At 43.0% G+C, this 21,417-nt stretch overlaps 1 protein-coding gene across 2 annotated transcripts in view; it reads left to right on the forward strand.

Moving 5' to 3' along the window:
• The first annotated feature begins 788 nt into the window (after window positions 1-788).
• METTL24 (methyltransferase like 24) overlaps window positions 789-21,417 on the forward strand; it is a 46,577-nt gene continuing 25,948 nt past the window's right edge. The window contains exons 1-2 of one of the 2 annotated variants that reach the window (XM_051792444.1): window positions 789-1,088; window positions 21,293-21,391. In XM_051792444.1, coding sequence (XP_051648404.1) covers window positions 789-1,088; window positions 21,293-21,391 — 399 coding nt within the window. Of the gene's footprint in view, window positions 1,089-11,623; window positions 11,822-21,292; window positions 21,392-21,417 lie in introns of those variants that run through there. The other variant, XM_051792445.1, reaches the window with a different exon arrangement.

Consider the following 21,417-nt stretch of genomic DNA (forward strand, 5'->3'; position numbering starts at 1 on the left):
GTCCAACACAATGTGACTAATCACTAATAGCCAGACCACTGGTTACTAATCAGAGTAGAACTTTGAAAAGTAGCTCTATTTTTGCAGCATTCTGGCTGCTTGTCTATTGGTCCAGATGTCCCTGGAGTCAGCCTTGCTGGAATTATATGTACTGCCAGATGATACTGGGAAGGTTTCAAAGACATATCAGAAGGGTTAGGATGCTAATGTTATCTTGGATGTTCAGGGTTATCCTTTATCCTTCATGGATAATTCTAACCTTCCAAGAAGCAAAGTCCTTGTTTCCAGGCCCGGGCTGTCCTTTTGTTTGACTTAACCATGAACAATACCCACGTCTCCAGTAAAATTCCACTACTTCATGACATTACATAATGTGTATAATCTGAAATAATACAAACACTGATAAATTAGCACACTTCTATGCTATAGAGATGTGCGATATAACAGTTAGGTCGGGGGGTCCTGTCCTCTGTCAGGCCCGGGTGCACGTACCAGCGACCCGCACCTGTGGCTCCACAGCGGCACGGCCCCGCGTTCGGTACCCGGGCGCTGCCCCCGCCGGGGCGCGGAGCATCCCGCGGGCTGTCCGATGCCGAACACCCCTGTGCCCCGCAGCCCCCGCTGGGCCGGGACAGGGGCACCCCGGCCCCTCCCCGGCCGGCCCCGCTCGGGGCGGGGTCTCCCAAGTTTCGGCGGCGGCGGCGGCCGCGGGGCCCGGCCCGCCGGCGGCATGAGCCCTGCGGCGGGGCGGGGGGGCGGCCGCGCCGGGCAGGGCAGCCCCCGCCGCCATGCCCAAGGAGCGGCCGCTCTGGCGGGGCCCGGCTTTCCGCCTGTGCCTGCTCTCCGCGGCGCTCTTCCTCTGCCTCCAGCTGGGCATGAGGCGATCCTGGTGTCCGGAGGAGAAGCCCCGGGATCGGGCGGTGGCGGCGGGGCGGGCGCCCCCCCCGCCCCGCGGCGCGGAGCAGCGCCCGGGCGCGGCAGCGGCGCCGGGGGGCAGGCGGCGGGTCACCTACGTGCGGAGCGGGCGGCGGGGGAGCGCCGCGCCCGCCTGCTGCGCCCTGCAGCCCCCGGGCGGCCGCCGCAGGAAGGTAGGGCGGGCTCGGGAGGAGCCACCGCCGTGTCGCGACCGGCGCCCCCTTCTCCCCGTGAGGAGCTGAGGGTGAGCGGGCAGCCGGGGCGGAGGTGTGGCTGGTACCTGAGAGGAGGTGGCGGCGGGAGGGCGTTGGTGAGGTGAGGTGAGGTGGTGCGGGATGACGTGATGGCGACTTCTTGGGAAGTGGTCGAACGACTTTTTTGAGCAATGCTCCTCAGCTGCAGAGAAGGGGGAGTGTGCTGGAGCGGGGCTGGACGGGGTCAGATCTCGGTTTGAGGAGGTAACACTGGCCCCGAGTTAGCCGGCGCGCTCATCAGGCTTGACATCCCCAACTAGGAGCAAGGTTGGGAAGAGTCCGTGGCCCTTGGCGTTCTTGGCATCCAAGTGTCATTGCTTTCACAGAAGGCGGTCAAGAAAGGGTTCTAAGATCTGGTCTTAGAATTAATGAGCTAGTTAATGAGCTGGAAATTGAACTTGTAATTAGGTTCCTACTAATGGTTGTTAAGCCTTTTGGGGAAGTGAGGACCATCATTAGCATCTGGAGTTAGCAAAAGTGAGGAGTGCCTGTACTGTCTTCACCTCTCAGTTACCTGCCTGCGTGACCAGGAGTGGGATCTTGTCTTCTTCGATGACCTCCATGTCATCTTTGGTTTTTGTAGTTGCCACTCTCTCAGGAACCACTTAGAGATTCAGATATTTGTGAAGTTTTCTTTGCAGACTTTCAAGGGGAGAAGAGCCAGCTTTTGAAGGTGGGAAAAGAGTTCTATTTTGGGGCCCTGCTGTCAGGGTACAGTATTGATGGTCTGTGCAGAGGTGTGCTTGAAGAAGCTGGAATGATCAGGAGGACGAGCAAATGGGATTTTCCTAGAGATGAGACTATCCTCCTGATCAAAGTAATTAACTGTTTCTGATCTTTGCCTCAACAAGAATAAAACCAGTAGTCTGTGGAATGGCTAAAACTTGTCCTTAAACTTGTCCCAGAAACTTTATCTGAGTTTGATCAGAGTCCCTTAGTGAAAAGACCACTTGCTAACATCCAAACAACTGTCTGATCAGATGTCCTGTCACCATGGGCTCTCATTTGAAAATCTGCTTTCTTTTCTTTGCCTTTACCACCCTCAGTAATTAATTTTTTATTTAAAGAGCAGATGGACAATGAACTTGTATATAGTTTCACTTCTAGATTTGCCTCATCTTCTGTGGGAAACTGTGATGGAAAAATTAAAACGCTATTTCCTGCCTCTGGTTTCCTGAAAGGTTTAGGAGAAATGAGATAATCCTTTGTTTCCTTCAGTGATGACATTGTCACATATTTCTTCAGAATAATGACTGTGTGGTGGTGTAGCACCTGATGTGCTGTGGTGTCGATGTCACATTGAGCCACCTAGATCTTGCAGTGTCAGGTTTTGTGATTTTTGTTGTCAATGCTGTGTTACTTGGTATTCTAAAGCCCAGCTTTTAAGTGATTCTAATTATGTAAGAATTTCAGGATTCATGGGGGAAAAAAATCCTGTGGATTTAGATAGGTTATTGAAAACATGTAATAAGAATGGCATCAGAAAACAAGAGGCAAAAATAAAGCACACCCTAATTTATTTAATGATTTGTGAGGATATCCTAGTGGAAAGTAGCTTCAGGAGAGGCAGCTCATTGTACCTGAGAACTGGCAGCACCTTGCAGTGCTGGGAGAGCTTGAGGCTCTGGAAAGTCCACAGTAGTATGTTTTGGTGTGTTTCCAGGTGCAGCATGTGAAACATCACTACTGTGGTTTGTGGTGTTGGGAATGTTGCTGCTGAGGTCTCATTTGAATCCCACTAATTAACTCAAGTGAAAAATATTAGTAAATATAATACAGGGTGGAGTTGCCAGGTTAAGTTTGAGATCATCAAGTGTCTTCTGTGTTCATCTATTTGACTTGAGCCTGTTGCTACAGGCTAAGAAAAGTCTACTCGAAGTGAAGATAGGGCTCTGGGGATAATAGGACTGAACTTCCAGAGATTCCTGGTTTTGAAATAGAGTTGTTAAATAAAAGTTTAGAGGGAAAAGCTGTGGGAAAATAAAGTGGAAGTGGTCTAAGTGCAACCATTTTTTCTTGTTAAAAAGCACGATAGCTTAAAAAAAAATTAATGGGTGATTTTTATTATTTTTTTTTTTAAATCAGGAAACATTATATTTCACTTCAGACCATTGTAAGACAAAATGGGGGCTCTTACCAAAAAAGGCTGGTTAAATTGATGGTCCGTGGCTTCTACCAGCAGCTCTGGAGAAAGGCATCAGTGTGTGGCTGCTGCCGGAATGGTGCACTGCTGGGTGTAAATGCTGCCTGGAGGAGAGTGACAGGCTCCTTGCACAGATCTGTGCTGTATCGGCTTGGGATTGCTTTTTGCTGTGGCTTTTATATGTTTTCAGTGTCTTCTGTCTGTCTGTAAACCAGAGGCTTTCAGGAACAGGTTTTTTTTTTCCTGCTGCTGTTTCTGGGGATGTGTTGGACCGTGCTGCGATGTGTGAGCCAGCAGGATGGCAGCAACAAAAAGTCGGCGACGCCAGACTTTGCTCCTTTTTCCCACTGCCACTTGGTTATAACTCTGCTCACACTTACATCACTGAACTAATGCAGAAGACTGATGAACAGAGTGTTTCCATAGATGAAGCTGAATATCCTACTTTGTGGCTGTATAAGAAAATAAACTGCAAAAACACATAAGGAAATTATTTGATGCCTACTTCGAATTACTTTAAAGTTTCCTGAATCAGAGTTGTATTATTTGTTTCCCAAGCACAATTGCAGTCAAGCAACCAACACCACCAAAAGGGGGGGGAAAAAAGACCCAGACAGGATGGGAGAGATGGAGACTTGGCCGTAAACGGCCCCTGAGTCTGCAGGAAGCTGCCTGCACAGCTGATGGTAAGGCTCCATCAACAGAGTCCAAGACTGTGCAGTGGGTGGGAGGGTTTGATCACCAAGGTTCCAAGTGTCTGTGCCTTAAGATGCATACATAAAAAATGTTAACTGAAAGCAGCAGGGAATAAAGCAATTTAGCTATGTGACAGCTCTAGGAGTTGCTGGAGCTGCCTGTTCTGGTGCTTCAGGGAGCTGTGTTGCTCCCAGCTGTTTTGCTCCTGATTGAGCCTACCAAATAGCAGATGCTGCTGCTCTTGCTGACAAAATAAGCAAAATTTGCCATTGACAACTTATGGTGGTCATCTGAAGAATGGGAAGAGTTATGCTGGGCTGCAGATGTAAACCAAGTGGAAGTTTGTCGTTGCATTTATATTTTGGTGGAAGCACTTGAAACTGCATTGTTGCTAAAAAAATGCCCTGTGATTCTAAGCTCTGATTGTGTTCAGCACTGGCCTGGCATAATATATGCAGCAGATAAAACCTCTAGCTACATGGAAACACACAGATTCTGCCAGATGCACCTGCTCTTGCAATAGGTATTAGCAAGGTCTGCACCCACGCTGCACTGCGGATGTGTGAGTTGAGTTTTAAAAAGTTATTCCGGGGTGCCATGGCAAAAGAAAAAAACTTGTTGCATTTGGACTTCGAAATAACACCAAATTCTTGCAATAACAAGGTTATGTTGGCTATTGTGCACTGAAACTGGGAGGAGCCCTCTTTGAGAGTCTAGTTAAGAAAAGCTAGAATTCTTTGCCTCTTGGGCAGATTTATTTTCCTGGAGATGGGTAGTGTGGTATGCTGCCAAAGTTAACCTGATGTTATTTTAGATGCTCTTTCATCTCCTGTCTAGGAATATGAAAGTGTTTGTCTTCACCGGTTAAAAGCTAAGAATTAGATTTTGCTGCTGGGCCCATTTGTATTTTGTCTGGGATTATAACATATTTTGAAACATGATGGATCATTGCCTAAAACAGAAAAAAACTTGTGAGATTATGTTTTTCTAGGCATTACTTGTATACCTTTGTCTTTTGGTTCATTATAAATGTAGACTAATTGTCTTTTTCTGTTGCTCGTTGGGTTGAAGGTTTTGTTTTTCTTTAAATAGGAACTATTTCTGAGAGGTCAGTGCTTCTCTGTGGTGATGAATGATAACGGTCTCACCTTTAATTTAATTGAAATCTTGCAAATTATTTTGGAGTGATATCTTCAAAATTATGTGGAATAACTGTTTGGCAGTTAAAATGGCAGGTTCAAAATAACCTCATGCAATGTAACATTACATTATTGCTAAGATTTTAGTTAAATTTACATTTGATTTTTAATTTTAGGATGACAATGCCATTTACATTTATGTCAGTGGTATATAGGGCTTATACCAAGAGACCTTTTTAATTCTTTTAGAAATTTGGTTAAAAAATATAACAGATGTTTTTATTGCCTATTTGCATGTATGGTTTTTTCAAGCTGGCTTCACATCTTTAGAAGTCTGGTAAATTTTGGGTAATATTTGAACAGGAAGTTACTCTGACTCTGGATGAGCAGGAGCCAAAATTCTTGGAGAAAACAGTTATTCTGAAGTTAAATCTAGTCTGTCTTTCCATATCCCATAGTGTAATAGCTGGTCTGTTTTGGATTGGGACTTAACTTTTATAAGTTTATTCATTATGTGTGCTTGGAGCAGTGTTTTAGCATTACACTAGAATTGAACATGACAGGGCTTTGGGAACTGTGCAGTGAGTCACCTCAGGCTGCGTTTGAAGGAGTGGATTTGCCCTGGCTGAGCCAAACCAAGGGAGCTGCATGGGTTAAGGCAGCCTTTTGGATCTCCTAGTGATTTTAAATCCAGAGATTTTTCCAGTCTCTTCACCTGTGTACGAGATATGACGAGCTTTACAGCGTGCAGTACCGTTCTCTAAATGCTGTGTCGAGGAGTGAATAGAGTCCTGGCTTCAATGGATGTGAGTGGCAGAGGAGTGCTGTGCTGAAGAGCTGGATATCGATTATTCTTTTGAGTGTGCTACTTCTGGGCACCTCCTTTAATAGCAGGTAGACAAACTGGAAAGAGTCTCATTGAGAGGAAAAAGGTGTTAAGAGCTGCAGGAAGGCAAGCCTGCAGAGAAAGCTTGCAGAACTGGTATTTGTTTTGAATAGGGAAAAGTAGGTTTTGAGGGAATGTGCCAAAACTCTTCAAACTAAAAAAAATAATTTTTTGTTGAAGGACACAATGACCGTTTGTTCCCTAGGTCCACTACAAGTAGGACAAGAAGTAACTGGCTTGATTTTCAGGCAAGATATTGGGTAAATCTTTTAACTCTGCAGTTGGTAAGTAATGGAAAGACTCCCTAGAAAAATGTGAACTTCGAGTGTGCACACAGGGAAGGTCTAGGTATCTTTTTCATTATGCTTCAGGGCAACCTCCTGAGGTCCCTCTGGCTACATTTACCTGCTTTGCAATTAGAGAAGCAATCTGGCAGATACAATGTGATTAGCCAAACTGGAATTTAGCCTGAACAATGATCTGAGATAAGTGAAATAAAAAGAGGTAGTAGGGTCTTTAAAGACTATAATAAGCGATCCTTACCCTGGCTTAATACCTCACTAGAGAGACCAGACACCACCATAATTGTTCTGTGTGATGATTTAGTGGACCCCAGAGAAAGGGACACTAGTTGACAGCTTTTCTCCCTCCAGCACTTGGAGGTCTCTTAGCAAATATAAACCAACACAGAGATGCTTACCTTGTAAGATTAGCACAAGATAGGAGCTTATGGTTTCTGTTAGTACCTGAGGAACAGCTAGCTGTGAGAGCCGTGGTATGATTTTGTTCAAATATTCAGGCCAATAGCATAGACTGAGAGAGGTTATTGTATTTGGAAGAAAAGAATAAACTTTTACTGAAAGCAGTTTTCAACAGCAGATAACCAAATCTGGGGAGCATCAGCCAGCTCTGCCTGTAAACAGGGGAAGCTGAGGTACCAGAAAGTACCCAAGTACAGGAATCCTCCAAGTAGCCAAGCAGGAGCAATACTGGGCTTTCACTGTATTCTCACTGCAGTTGAAATGTGTTTATAGTAGACCATAAAAAGGAGATGGTAAGGTTTTTTCTGACAATGATGTCACTTGCAAGCTTGTGAGGTAAATGATCACTCAAAATAACCTTGTATCTTACACACTTTTTATTACCTGAAATATGTTCTTCCTTCATAAATTTTTGAGAAGCAGCTAGGGAATATTATCTTTCAGAAAGTCATTATAGCATTATGAGACTTTATTATATCCAATAGCATAGATTTCTTTCAAGTACCTTCTCAAGACTTTCTTTTGGCATATAAAGATGAGAATAATTTTTTCTAGGTAGCTGTGGCACAGAAAAAATGAATTAGGATATATAAGCTTTCTTTTTTAAGGGACCCAAGGATCAAGGTGATAATTTATTCTACAGGTGCCTTGCTCTGTGATGGCAATTACAGTTGTGCCATCATTTCCTTGAACCCAGAGAGACAGTCCACAGGCCTTGTACAAAATGAAAATCCTTTATGACTGCAGTAGCAGGTGCAGAAAAAAACCACACTGATCCATTCCTGTTTGCTATCTTCAGCTCAAACTGTTTCATGGGACTGCTGTGGGGGCCAGGCAACCCACACTGCCCTCCTACCTGCCTGTGTGGTGATGCTCAGAGAGTGGCTGAGCAGCTGTGGTCATGGCCTCTGTGTCCCACTGAAGGGCAGCAATTCAATAAACACATCCTCTGCTCTCACCTCTTTCTCCACCCCTCCAGAGTTCACTGTGTTTAGGGAATTGGGTTGTGTTGTCTGGTGTGCTGCTGGTTATCAGACCTTATTAGCAGCGAACGAGCAGGACGCCGCGTGCTGTGTATGTGCTGGATGGAGGAAGGATGCGAAAATCGATTGTACAGCAAGTCACAGTCTTGTCATAGGGAAAGAGGAAGAGTCTCTGAAAGCTGGAAATTTTGACAGCCTTGAAGACAATGAGCACAGTTAGTGCCAAAAATTATCTTTTGCCACGTTTCGTGTTTCGAAATAAGAAGTGAGAATGGTTTTGAGGACACACAGCTTTCCTTGCTCAAGCAGTTCTCAAGATGGCCAAGCTTTCTTTATTCTTTTCTCAAATTTCCTTCTTTGGAGAGAGAAGAATCCAGAAAGAGAGATTTCGGACAGGTAAAAATTCTCCCAGATAGCCTTAGGGTTTTTACTTTACATTTCCAACCTTTAGCTGCTTTCTTATGAGACAAATATTTAACTTCATCACCAATAAGGGTTTTATCCCACTTTGTTTAGTCAATTCACATCAACATTTACCCAGCCAGCCAGGCAGTTAACAGAGATGTGTGTCTGCTTTGAGACTACATGGTAGGTGCTGGCATGCCAGACACCTCTCGTGCCACTTTTACTGAACTGTGGCCATGGTTCAGACTGAGGTGCAGCTGGTGGATCTCTGGTGTGAACCCAGAGCAAACTCCAGTGGCCGCTGACAAGGGGTACAGTGCTGAAATCCTGTGGTGAAGAACAAAACCTTCTCACAGCTGCCCCACAGACTCATACAGACAGTGTGAGGAGCGCATCATCACTTCTTACAAAACAGATGTAGAATTTGGAGATTTAGGTAGCATTAGTGAGGGACCTCCAGCCTTCACACTAGCAGTTTGTTTTGGTTGTGGTAGATCATGCTGTCCTCCTCCTGCAGCCTGGCAGTGATGGCTGTCACTCATGGCACAGCTTAGATAAAAGACTTGACACATAGGTGAGAAAGTCTGTGTGAACCACCACTAATCGTTGATGGCAGCAGCCCCCTCTTATCACTTGTTCTAATATTAGCTTTGAGCTATGTTTGTCTTGGATAGCTGTGTGCCATCCAATGTGTGCTCCAGAGCTGTGTGCAGTGGGTGTGAGTCATTTATTCAACTCCAGTTTTTTTGTAGCTAGCAGATATGCACCAAGATACTTTCGTGTATGATGAAACATTGTCCAGAGCCCTTCTGTGTTTGTAAGTCTTAAGATCAAATGACAGGCAGTTCAGTGGAACAAATAAAGGGGGGAAAAAAAGGTTTGATTTTAATTTTTCTTTCAGTTGCGGTATATAGCGTATATCCTGGAATCTGTAACATACATCACTCACCCTGATGTTGTTTATGTTAGTGTTTTTGCCTACAAAAGTGACAGGATGACATGCTGCCCTACTTTGAGTTAGCAAATCTCTAAAGGTAATAGAAATCATGCGTGTAAATGGACCAATACCTAGGGTAACACAGATGAAAGCCATGATTTTGAACTCGCTCTTATGGCAACAACTGGGTCAATTTAAGCAGGAGATGATGGAACTGTTCCCAACTGTTTATGCTGAGCTCAGTGGAAGAGTTTGGATTTTCAATGACGCGATTTTTTCCCCTGTCTGATCTTCTCTTCAGTAGGCTTGTGTTTGAATGTGCCATCAGGCTCAAGCACCATCAAGAAGGGCTCTGTCTGTGAAGTGTTTGTAGGCTGCGCTGTCAGAGAATGGGTGGATGAGGTGTCCTCTGGATGTTGCAGACCCCTTGAAGAGCATAAGTTCTGGGTCTGGTTCTGGGGGATCCCCTTGGTGATTATTTTGCTTTCTTACTAATTTTTTGCAACATTTAAAAATAGTCCTGTAATTTTTGTCCACCCCGACATGTGTATAAATAAAATAAATAAACCTTTCCTTATGTCTTTTTGTAATGATAAATGTAGTAGTTCCAGCAGCTGTTAGGACATACACAGAAGTCTTGCTTCTCGCCAAAGTTGTCTTCATATGCTTTGCAGATGGGAACAAAGTGTCTTTGCAGAGTTCTTCAAAAGTCAGTACCACAGAATGTTCTGGCTTTGCAGATCCCAAATCTGGGGTACTTGTGATGAACATAGTTCCTGCTGCCACCTCTTCCTGTCATGCAATGAGAACTTTTCTTGTTTCTGGGAATGTAGAACCAGGAGGACTTTGCAGTGAGCTGTTGGCTTCTGAAGTCTCTTAGGATAGTCAGGTCAAGCCAACTGCTTCAGATTTTACATGGAAAACCTCTAGGTTTACGTGCTTGCTGCAGAAAGAGCTAACCAGCAGCTCATTTAACAAGTGATCTGCTGAAGTTTACTTTGGATTTCACTTTCTGATAGATTTCAGGTGCAGCTTCAGGTGCATTGCTGTAGGCTCTTCTGGAAGCGACAAAATTCTGGGTTGTTTCCAGGACTGACCTTGTGACTTCTGCAGATTGAAGGAATTGAAACCTCTGCCCTTCTTGTAGTGTGGAAGACCAAGTTCATGGGCCTTGAGAGCTTAGGAAGGAAAGGTCTGCAAAGAGCCAGTTAGGCAACTAGTCTCTCTTAGGGATATTGCTAACATGGTGGACATGCTGTGTGTTCTTGCTATTACTTTTGATGAAGTAGAGTCACTGTTTTTTAGTTTCATGCATGTGTGACAGGGTGGTCTGCTGGGGAAAATTAGCCTAGACAAAATTAGAGCAAAGAAGCAAATATCAGTGATGTGCCAGGAGCTGGACCTGTCTGGGAAATATGTGCATTTGATGTTAGAAGTGGCAAACGTTAACATTGCAGAGCTGCTGTTGCTGCTTTATCCTCCCTCTGCTTTGCCTCATCTGTCCCCAGCCCTCTTCCTCATTCCTCTCCATGCAGCTAGCTAAGTCAAATAATCAACTGGGAGCTTCAAAGTCAGTGCCCTTTTATTTAGCATCCTCTTTCATATTTTACAAAGAGATAGTGTTTGAAACTCTAGGAGGAAGAGAGGGTAATGTCTGTTGATACAGCATATAACGTTAAATATTATCTGCCGCTTAGAAGCCTAAAAATGATAGGAATAATTTTCAAACCCTTCCTGCTCCCTGCAGAGTGGACAGCAGTAGTGAAGGAGTGAGATTTATCCATAGATAGGTGCCACAGGGTAGGAGCTGTCTGAAAAAAACCCCAAAGGAACAATAAAATTTGTTAGTACTGATGCCATGTCTCTTTTTGGGCTTTCCTCATGGTTGTTCTGCAGCACTGAAACTTTCAAAGAAGTGAACTCTGTTTCATCCTGAATAGAGCGAAGCTATCACGTCTTATTCCTTTTCCCTCACTCTTTTGAGAAAATTAAACAAGAAGCAATTATGTGTCAATTGGCTGCTGCTGAGCTGATGTGTTTCTTCTTAGTTAGATGTCTTGATTAATGGTTTGATCTTGCAATTATTATTCATTATGAAATCTGTGAGAATCCCGGATGTATCATGAGTTCAGGGTCAAACCATGTAGCTGTTTGGTGCTGTATCTGTATAATGCTCAGAATTAGGGATAAAACATTGGAAAATATCCTTAACTAAAGACGATGGTGCATATTTGCCCAAGCCCATCCTCCATGGGTTTATTATACTTTGTTCAATATAAGTATAGACCCAAAAATATCTCAAATTTGTGCACTTTGAAATGATCTTGATTTTGTTCTTTATAAATTGGAAAATAAATGTGTCATCTTGTACTTAAAATCCTAACAACTTGTGAGCCAGCTGTTGTTGCCTTTCTAGACACAGGGAACTAATTGCCCAACACATAGTTTTATTTTGTTTGGAAGAATTTTACATAACTCTAGACTAAGGGCAGTAATCCATAATCATATTAAAAACAAGAAAAGGAGTATGTTTGTAGACATTTAAAGCTAGTATACATTTGATTCTGTGAAGCTCCATTATCTTGTTTTATTAACTAATGCTTTTATGAAATAAGGAGTTGAAGAAGAAAAAAGTGAAGTCTGGCTTTTTGAGTCTTCCCTGACTATCCAGTAAAACCCAGGACAATCAAGTGAAACTGATGGTGGGTTGACGAAACAATACTTAGGTACCTGTTGTAAATATTTTCTCTCTTACCTTAGGTTTTACACTATGAAATTTAAATACCTTTAGAAGTTACTCAGCCCTTTGGTTTAGCCATGAATAAGAATTAGTGTTTCCTTCCTTTATGAAATTATAGATGTGTAGTGACGAATACTGCCCTCTACTGCTTCCTGGGCACCGAAGGTTGTCCTGGTACTTACCCGGGAGGGGAAGATGAAGGGGAAGGGGTTTTCTGATGCTTCAGGTCTCCCTTTAGTGTAGAAGGTGTGGTCGACCATTTCTGTTTAGACATTTGCACTCCACTTGCATGAGAGAGAAATCTGCACAAGTGTGAAATGCTCTTATTTGTGTGAAAGCACTGGTTTTACTCCAAAGCACCTTCTTTCCCCCCCCCCTCCCCCCCCCCCCCGGAGTTCTTAGCCTCAGGCAGAGGCTCTGAAGTCAGTGGATAGGCTGCCAGAGGCATCCCTATCTGTAAATCATACTTAGAGTGCTGGAATTTGCACAGAATAAACTCAGCTTATCTGGCTAGCTGAGTATTTACTGATGAATTCTGTTTACTCTATGCTGTGGTTTGAATATTGAAGTGAAGTCAACCTAGAAGAAAATAGCTTTCCCCCCCCTTTATTGTATGGATTATGGAGTATCCCATATTTTCTCAGCCAAAGCACTTCACCTAAAGGAGTTCTGAATACAGGTTGAAACCATGGTCTTGCATCTGCTTAGCAGAAATCTGAATTTGACAAGAAGTGACCAGTAGTCGCTGTATCTGTTTCTTGCTGTTATCCTTAAGTGTTGGCAAAAGCATGCAGGCACTGGAAGGAATTCAGCTGATTGAGCTGCATAAGCAGTTTTGAGAATTTACTTTCATAAATTTCAATCTGTTCTGGCTCCTGGTTTTATCTCCCTCAGATACTGTATCATGCTGTCAGCCTCTGGATAGCTCTGGAACGCTGCTGCCCACTTTATTTATTTTATTTCATTACCATAGCAAAGAATCCCACTTGTCCATTTTCAAAGCTGTGTGTCTCTTAGCAGAGTAAAATCAGTCTCTCTTTTAATAAACATATATTTCTCCCTGATGTTACTGGGATTTCCAATGGCAGAGCTGTTGGTCTTTGGTGACCTTTGGAGGTTTGAAGAGGGGTTCCCCCCCGTGCAACTCTGCCCTTTCCTACCTCCTCAGCTCCTAGCTCCTTTGGCTGCAGTGGATTTATCCCTCAGAGGTAACTAGGAGTGGTAGTTATGCGATGTAAATAATAAATTAGATGCAAAGCTTTCTGAATTTGTAAGTGCCTACAAATTAATATTTTGGCAAGCCTTCTGAAACCCATGCTTCCTGTAAGTCCCAGTTCACTCAGGGTGATGAGCCCCGGTCTGGTGGTGAATTTACAGGGGTGTCCACAGCAAATAATTTAAACCTGGTGAGTTCCCAATACCCATTTTACTATGAAACTCAGGGTTATTATTTGAATTCAATGGAGCATTAGTCACCTAAATTCCTCTACAGATCTGGCTTCATCATGTGAATTTTGGAAGGTGCTCTTTATTTTTCCAAAGCCATTTCTTCATTCCTAAAGTGATGTAAATTCTGTCACACAAAGTCGGTGGCAAGCATCCTTCCTTCCTGCACATGCTTTTCTTATGAGACATTTATTTAGGGGAAAAGACAGAAACTTAAAAGTAGAGTTGGAAAGAGCTTGAGTATGGGCTCTGTGTAAAGCGCTGAACCTCCCAATGCATCGAAGTTGTTGGTGTTTTGCATGGAGGTCAGTGTGTCTTGCCTGCAGGTTAGGCCAGCAGTTCCCTCGAGAGTGTGAGAGCAATGATTTGTATGCATGTGGCTGGATTTCATACCATCAGATGGGAAATCAGTAGCAAAAGGAGCAGAAAGTAAACATCATTATTAACAAAAGGAAAGCAGAGGTGAAATGCTTGTTGATTGCTGCCTTTTCAGGGGTTGTTATGTATTCGTGTTCAGACTGATTTCCTTTACAAGGGTAAAGACTTTGGGTTTCAATTACCATGCAGTGACTCAGAGCTTTTCTAATGAGAATTGAAGTCAGAAAATAGTTTGCTTCGTTTCAGTGCAAAACTTTGCTTTTTTCCTTTTTCCTGCTAACCGTAAGAGTTTTACTTAAGGTGCAAACTGCAGCCTTGCAGCTGATAAACTGCTCTCAAGTGAAGCCCTCTGGGCAGCGTTCGGAGCTTCCTGAGTTGACTCTTGCAGCACTCGCATCCTGCTCCCAGGCAGACAAATGTGTGCTGCACTGCAAAGGCTTGGAGGAGATGAGGAGGCTTGGAGAGAGTGAGGAGCTCAGGGAGAGTTAAGTGCATCTTAGAAATTCTTTCTTCAATTAAATAAAACACACACACCTGGACATAGAATTCTTCATATACAGGTCATGTCAGAAACTCATTTAAATTGAAGACACACGCTTATTAATGCATAAAATGCTCATATTATCGGTCTGGCAGAATTTACTTTTGTAAGCAGCCTTCCTGCATGGGAAAGCCCGACTGTATGTTTTGCTTGCTTATCCTGGCACAAAGCTTTTGCTCCTCAGCCTAATGTTCCAGCATCAAATCTTTAGATAAGATCATGGAGCAGATCCTCTTGGAAGATATGTTAAAACATGCTGAAAAAAACGAGTTGGTTAGGGACAGCCGAAGTGGCTGCACCAAGGGCAAGTTGTGCCTGACTAATCTAGTGGAGTTGTACAATGGAGTGACTGTATCAGTGGACAGGGTAAGAGCTATGGATGCCACCTACCTCTGAATTCCTGCCTCTGAATAGGAGACATACGGGTTTGCTGGATGGACTGACAGATGGATAAGGAATTGGTTATAGTCAATGGCTCGGTATCTAAGGAAACGAATAGTGAGTGGTGTCCGTCACAAATCTGTACTGGGAACAATGCTATAACCTGGTCTAGTGGAGGGTGTGCACCATGGAAGTGAATCATACTAGGTGATATTTAAAGGTCCCTTCCTATCCAAAGCATTCTGTTATTCTGTAACACACCACAGTTTTATAGCTCTGGAGTTTGCCTATGGAAGGGACTCCCTTTGTGGCCTGCTCATTCCATTGCACCAACCTGGTGTGTGCAGAGGATGGAGTAATCCAGTGGTAATCGGGTACAGAGAAGGCTGCGTGCAGAGTTGTCAGAGATGCCTCTGCTTTAGATAAACTCAGAAAAGTAAAAAAAAAAATGGGAAAATAGATTTCCTATATTAATTATTTTTTTCAGTTCATCATGGAATTTGTGCAACGTTGGAGTCTCACTGTTGGAGTGGAAATTCTCAGTTTAGGTTGGCTGCAGTAGTAGGTGTGACCTGCATTTCCCTGTGGTACACTGAGTGCCTGATGACTCAGAGGGAATCCACTGCTCTTGTCTCAATACAGGCCCACACATGCAGAGAAGAAGTGCATGTAGCAAGTTCTGCACTGTGGTTTCTTAGGTGAAAACCTCATATGTTTAAGAAAGCCAAACTGCAAAGAAAAATAGAAAATAATAGTAATATAAAAGAAAAGAAAGGAAAGAAACCATTCAGACATGTAGGAATGGAATATTTTGTTTGAAGGAATGGGGAACTATTTTGTGGTCGAGGACTAGTTGTGATTCTCCTTGAAGTTGCTTACTGCTGCTGCCTCCTTGCTGCTACATACAGTTCTGCTCAGGGTTGCCTATTGCTCTGCTTATAGTTCTGCCTGCTTACTGCTACTTATTGTTTCTGCTTGCTTACTGTTACAGTGCAAAGGCAAGCCGGGCAGAATGTAAGGTGGTGAGACCAGCCTGGGCTCACTGCCAGGGAACCATGCGGCCGGGGGCAGGGAAACAGCCTGACAGGTGGATGAAGACAACCAATGGACTGCACCAGAAAGCGAAGATTGCCTTTTAAGGAGGGAAGGAGTGAGGCCTGGCAGAGGAGGAGCAGGGGAGTGGTTATGCAAATCGTCCCTCCCATCCAGGTGTTCTTGAATCAGGTCACGAGTTCGATGCACCCAGCATGCTCTTAATAAAGTTCTTTGTTTCACTCTATTTGGCTGTCTTCTAAATTTTAATTAGAGATATTTCTCACACATTTAGCTAAAGGGAACTGTAGGAACTGACCTTTCTCAAGGAGCTCTTTGCCAAGGCTGAAGGCATACTTACTCATCAGTACTGACACCTCAGCTGTGAGGTGGAGTTAGGTTTAACTTGTGCCACATATTGCTGCTCCTAACATAAAACATTTGGAATTACTCCATCTTGCTGAAGAACGAAGTGCAGCTAAATGTTGTTTTAGGCTCACGGCTAAAGAGTAGGCTCAGCCCTCTAAAACACATGATTTTCTGCAGTCTGGCATGTGTGATAGTCTGGGCTGGGGTTTCTCTTCTGTGGTGTTGAGCATCTATGGTGTAGGTGTTCTTGAGCCCAGACTTCAGGCTCTCTTTGCAGGTCATGGAGCGTCATGGACTTTTCCAGCGCTTGTCTCATCTACTTATAGACATCTACTTGTAGTGAGATGAATCATTCCATTAAAGAGCCTGTCTGCCTCATCTGTCCTGTCAGATAACTTAGCTCCACAGCCCACTGTGGGAGCTTTGTCCATGGCTGTCCTCACTGCAGGAGCGTTTCTTCACTCCTGTCTCTCCCTTGGAGTCAACCAGCTAATTGCCTCTGAAACTAAACATAGGTGTTCACGAGGGATTCTTTGCTGCTGGAGCTGCTCTGTGTTGTCAGCAAGAGGAGCAGTGTGCCAGGTTTGGCTGCCTGCACCCTCAGCAGTCCTCCTACTCGTCTTAGCAGGCTTCACACTTGTTGTGTGACCCTCATGAAGCATGTCATGTAAAACCAGTACTTGAGTAGGCTGCAACACACTGCTTTCACTTAGGGTACTTCTGAACTGAGGGAAAAACCCAAACAATTAGACCACTACAAAATAATATGCTTAAGGCCACAGGTGCTGCAGTGGGACCTCAAATAATATTATGTCCAAGCTCTGTAAATCTTATCTCCTCTCACAAGGGCAAGCCTTCAGGAACTAAATCCAGTAAATCTGCCATGTAGGTGTCTGAAATTTTGCAATTTGAATCCCACGCATTGCATTTTAAACTGATAAAATCCCTGCAAAATTTCACCCACAAGCAAGCTCTCTTGTGCTGTGCCCTTTTACAAGGCTGAGTGTGGTGGTACATAGGGTACCAGGTAGCCAGAATGGTTGGAGGTGAAGATGCATGTGTCATTTGTTTCTATGACTAGCAGATATTTATGGTTATTGATGGAATTTATTGCCACAAGTGATTTCCATTCACATTTGGTCCTGCCTCAAATGTAAAAAAATTATTGTTGCATGATTTAATCAGAGGATTTGCTTAAGACATCTGTGTATATATTGACAAGTGTTTTGTTTCTTCTTTGGAAGCAACAGACTGCTTCACAGGGTAATGAAATTCCCAAATTTTTGTTTATAAACACAGCTAAGAGGGAAAAAACAGTTATTGAAAAAAAGATGGAAATATGCAAAACTTACTAATTCCCTTTCAAATGTAAGCAGAAGGGAAGGGAGGGGTTGAGCTTTTTGGATCAGTGCACTGAAACTAGGATTGGTCTGGAAAGAATTTAATGATTTTTGTGTTCAAGTTTAGGCTAGAAAAGCCAGATATTTTGCAGACCTACAATTTTAGACCTGCTGGTTTGTAAGGCCTTTGCACATGTTTATTTACATTTTATATTATGATTTGAGATTTTAAATTACAGTCCTTTAAAAATATACCATATATATACTACAGATTATTAAGAGATTATCAGATGACTATCGTAGATGGCTATGAGGAAGAAAAATCTGGAAAGAAGTGGGCTCCAGAGAAAAGTCTCTGCAGATTACTGTCAGATTAGTTTGGAGGAAACATCAGTCCTTATCCTTAAGTGTGAAGTACCTGGGTAAAAAAATCAGACCTTCAAATGTGTCCTTTTTCTAACAAAGCAATGGCATTGCCTTAAGATTTTCTTTACTCTATTGTTATCTCATGTGGTGAAAATTTAGACATCATCCTGAATAACAGTTTCAGGATATCCATTACCATTCTGGAGTAGCTGAAGTCAGTGTCTCACCAGTGCTCAAGATAAAGTCTTGCTGAAGACCGATTTTTCTTACAATGCTAATTTCAGGTAATGTGTCTGTAAGTGAAGCTGTATACAGAGGTGTACTTCAAGATATTCGGTATGGTATTTTTTTAAGTGGCATTGTAACTTTCCAGGTACTGTCATCTCTTTATATGCTGCTGTTTGGGAAACACAGTCATGGTTGGATGAGTCCTTACCCTAGGGAGATAGGACACCCATGGTAATAGGCAGAGATGTAGAATGGCTGAACCCATTTTCTGGCTTCTGGGTGACCTTGTGGAGGTCTGTCTTTTCATATCCAAAGCTGCATAATATGGAGGTAATACCTCTGTGTTCCTCTGACTGTAAAGCCTGTTGTGAAAGGAGCTGCTCCTCAGCCTGTTTTGTACTGCAGCCACAGCTCTTGGTTACTCTAGAGGTTTCCACAATACAAGTGAGAAAATCCAAATCACGATGCCACAGTCAGGTTTGCTCTGAGTAAATAAAATTGCAAAGCTGAGAGGGGAAAAACTCTTCAAATAAAGATCATTTGTTTATCAGGAATAAACCTGTTTTTCACAAAGCACTTGGTCCACAGGGACCAGGTGCATTTTATCTGTGGAGTTTATTTGAGAAGGCTTACATGGTAACACTATGGAACAGACTGAAAATTACCTGAAAAACTATAAACAAAGGCTATCAATGTACATATGGAATGGCTTCTTCAGGAGGATATTTTGTGAGTCCTGAGCATACCTATGTCACGTCACCAACATCAGTGAGTTACCCACTGGGAGGGTGCGCTTGGTCCAAGAGATGTGCTAGATTTTCATCCCAGTTCATCATCTGTGAATCTATTCAGCAGCTATTGAAGTGTTCCATAGAGATGCTTAGTAGGTGTTAGGAACAGACCTCTCTAATGTATTCGTTAGTGGATGGAAATATGCTGCTACTTCCTAAGGAGCCAGGGACCAAGTGTGAAGTTTGAGAAGCTATTCAAAAGAATTGCCATCAAACAGAAGCCTCAGGTCTGATCTCTGTCATAAAAGTGGCATTTATGCAGTGCTTCTAAATTTAAAGAACTATATAAAAGGTTGTTTTGGGGTTTTTTTGAGACTGCCTTATTAAGTCACTGGGGTTTTTATTTCATTTTTGTGTATTTATTGATAGTTTGGAGTCACTGGAAAGGCAGTTTGTCATCTTTAAGATTTTAAGAACCTGAGAGTAAGCTGCAGTGGCTCTTGTATATTGCAGTTTGCTGAAAAAGAACCTCATTCACGTGGTTCATTATAGGGATTTTTTTTTTTCTTCCCTCTGTGCAGAGGGAATTCTTGCTGAATAGTGTCACAATGGCCACCCTGCAATTCCTCTACTTAATGAGCTACTTCTCACACAAATAAATTTCAGAATAACTGGGCACAGATGTTTAGGTATCTGTGTGGTTGGTAGGTGGTTTGGGTTTTTTTTTGTTTTGTTTTGGTGTGGTTTTTTTCCCCTTTCAGGCTTTTTTTGCCTGAAAATGATTGTCAGTCTTCATTTTCATTTCAGCTTTCAAGCCTGTTGAAACGACAGCATTCCTGTCATTGCAAACGTTATTCAGCCGTGTGAACTGTGACTCATTCTGAAAGATTACATGCATTTCACTCCCTGGTGTGCACCTACCCTCCTGCTGTTAGCTGCTTGCAGGCTGCCTTCTGCAATCAGAGGTCAGGGGTATGTGCTACTGCAGAGCTTCCTTGCTAGCTCGCTTCCAGCCTCATGCTGTGCAGAGTATAGGAGCCCGTGTTTGCCATAGGCAGGAAGTTTCAGGGTGAGAAATGCTAGTTTTATCTGCTTCTGGGGAAAAAAAAATGTCTAAAATGTCCATTTCATCATCTCTTTACAGTAAAAAACCCAACAAAGAGTAACCCCTAAAGGAACAATAAACCTCATACAGACCTCCTGGCTCACATTCACTGTAGACTACATTTTCTTAGGCTGCAAAAATATCAATTTGTGATACCAGCTCAAGGCAAACTCCATCTAGTCTGGTGGTCCTCTTTAATAAACTTTCTTTTCTAGTTTTACCTTTTTTCCTGTGTTCCTCTCTGGCATCAGAGGATCCCCGCTGTCACTGTGCTGGCTCTTCTCCCAGTGCCACAGACCAGCCCTATCTCGTGGCTCAGCACTTCACTTCTCTGATCTGTCTTCATCCTCTGCAGCTAATTGCTGTTTCCTACATGTTTTCCAGGGCTTCTTTTGAAATAAAGTCCTGTGGGAATCCCAAATGGGGTTTCTGATTGTATTTTATTGAATGTCAATATGAACCTATGAGGGAGGAACCCCATTATGGAAGCTCAGTTAATTGAGGATGATTAAAGGGAAGCTTGATTCTACCTGCCTAGCCATAGAAGTGAGTTATGGTGCCTGAAGATGAAAAGCCATGAGGAATCAATCTTAATTTAGTACAACTTAACACCATGCTTGTATTTTTCTCTACTTGAGGGCAAGAGATGACAAGTCTAAATTTCCCAGCATGACAAAAGCAGGCAGAATTTGGAGAAGGTGGTGCAGATGGGAGCACAGAGCCCTGTTGCTCTGCAAGCACGTGTCTGAAAGACCTTTTCTGTCCTACTCTGTCCATGTGGGAAGGGTTTCTGGAAAAGCTGACAGGATCCCCGAGGTTCAGAGCTGAGGGGCCTTGTAGGGAGTACAGAAAGCACTCACTGAAGCTACTTCCTTGGGGCTACAAAAATGAGGAGTGGTAGGGCTATAGGCAGCCACACTTGTATTTTTTGAGGGGAAACAAATAATTCTGGTGTATCTCGTCTGGCAAGCATGGGAAAGGAAGAGGACTTTTCTCAAAGACCACAAGAAGCTTGCTTTTCAATAAAATCTAGATCTTAAAAAAGAAAAGAGATTGTTTGCAGAGGTTTCCTTTGGTGATTATTGTTTACAATCCAAGTTCTTCTTTCAGTGGACATTCAAACAGAGATATGCAACAGATATAAAATTAAAATGATATCACTGTTTTCAGATGTTTTGCTAGGGGATTTAGTTACTCAGATCTTGGGTTTTTTTCATGTGTTTCTGCAAGCCACGGCTTTTTTGGATGTCCTGGAATAACTGGGTTGACACATGTATCCTGGATGAAGAGCCCTTTCTTTCTGAATTACCTACATCTGCTTTCAAAGCTGATCACTATAAATCATAAGTGCTCTTTAATTGTAGTTCAAACCCTACTTTATTCTGAAATGTCTTTCATGTGTAGACAAGCCTCTAAGAAACTTTTTGTTTGAAATTAAATCTCCTTATTTTATTAGGCCTGGCATTTTATGATTGTACTGCCTTTAAGGTGTTTTTTGTTTTGATTTGTTTTACAGACTGTAAGATGGCACGTTGAACTACAACCATGGGCAAGTCCAACTCCTTCCCTCAACTACGAGGCATTGAGGTTCCTAAAGTATATTAGCACTTCTCAGGTACGTTTTTCATTTCAGTCTCCATT

This window comes from Manacus candei, unplaced genomic scaffold (genome assembly GCF_025592945.1).
Source record: "Manacus candei isolate 608988 ecotype Guabito, Panama unplaced genomic scaffold, ASM2559294v1 h1tg000034l, whole genome shotgun sequence".
NCBI lineage: Eukaryota > Metazoa > Chordata > Aves > Passeriformes > Pipridae > Manacus > Manacus candei.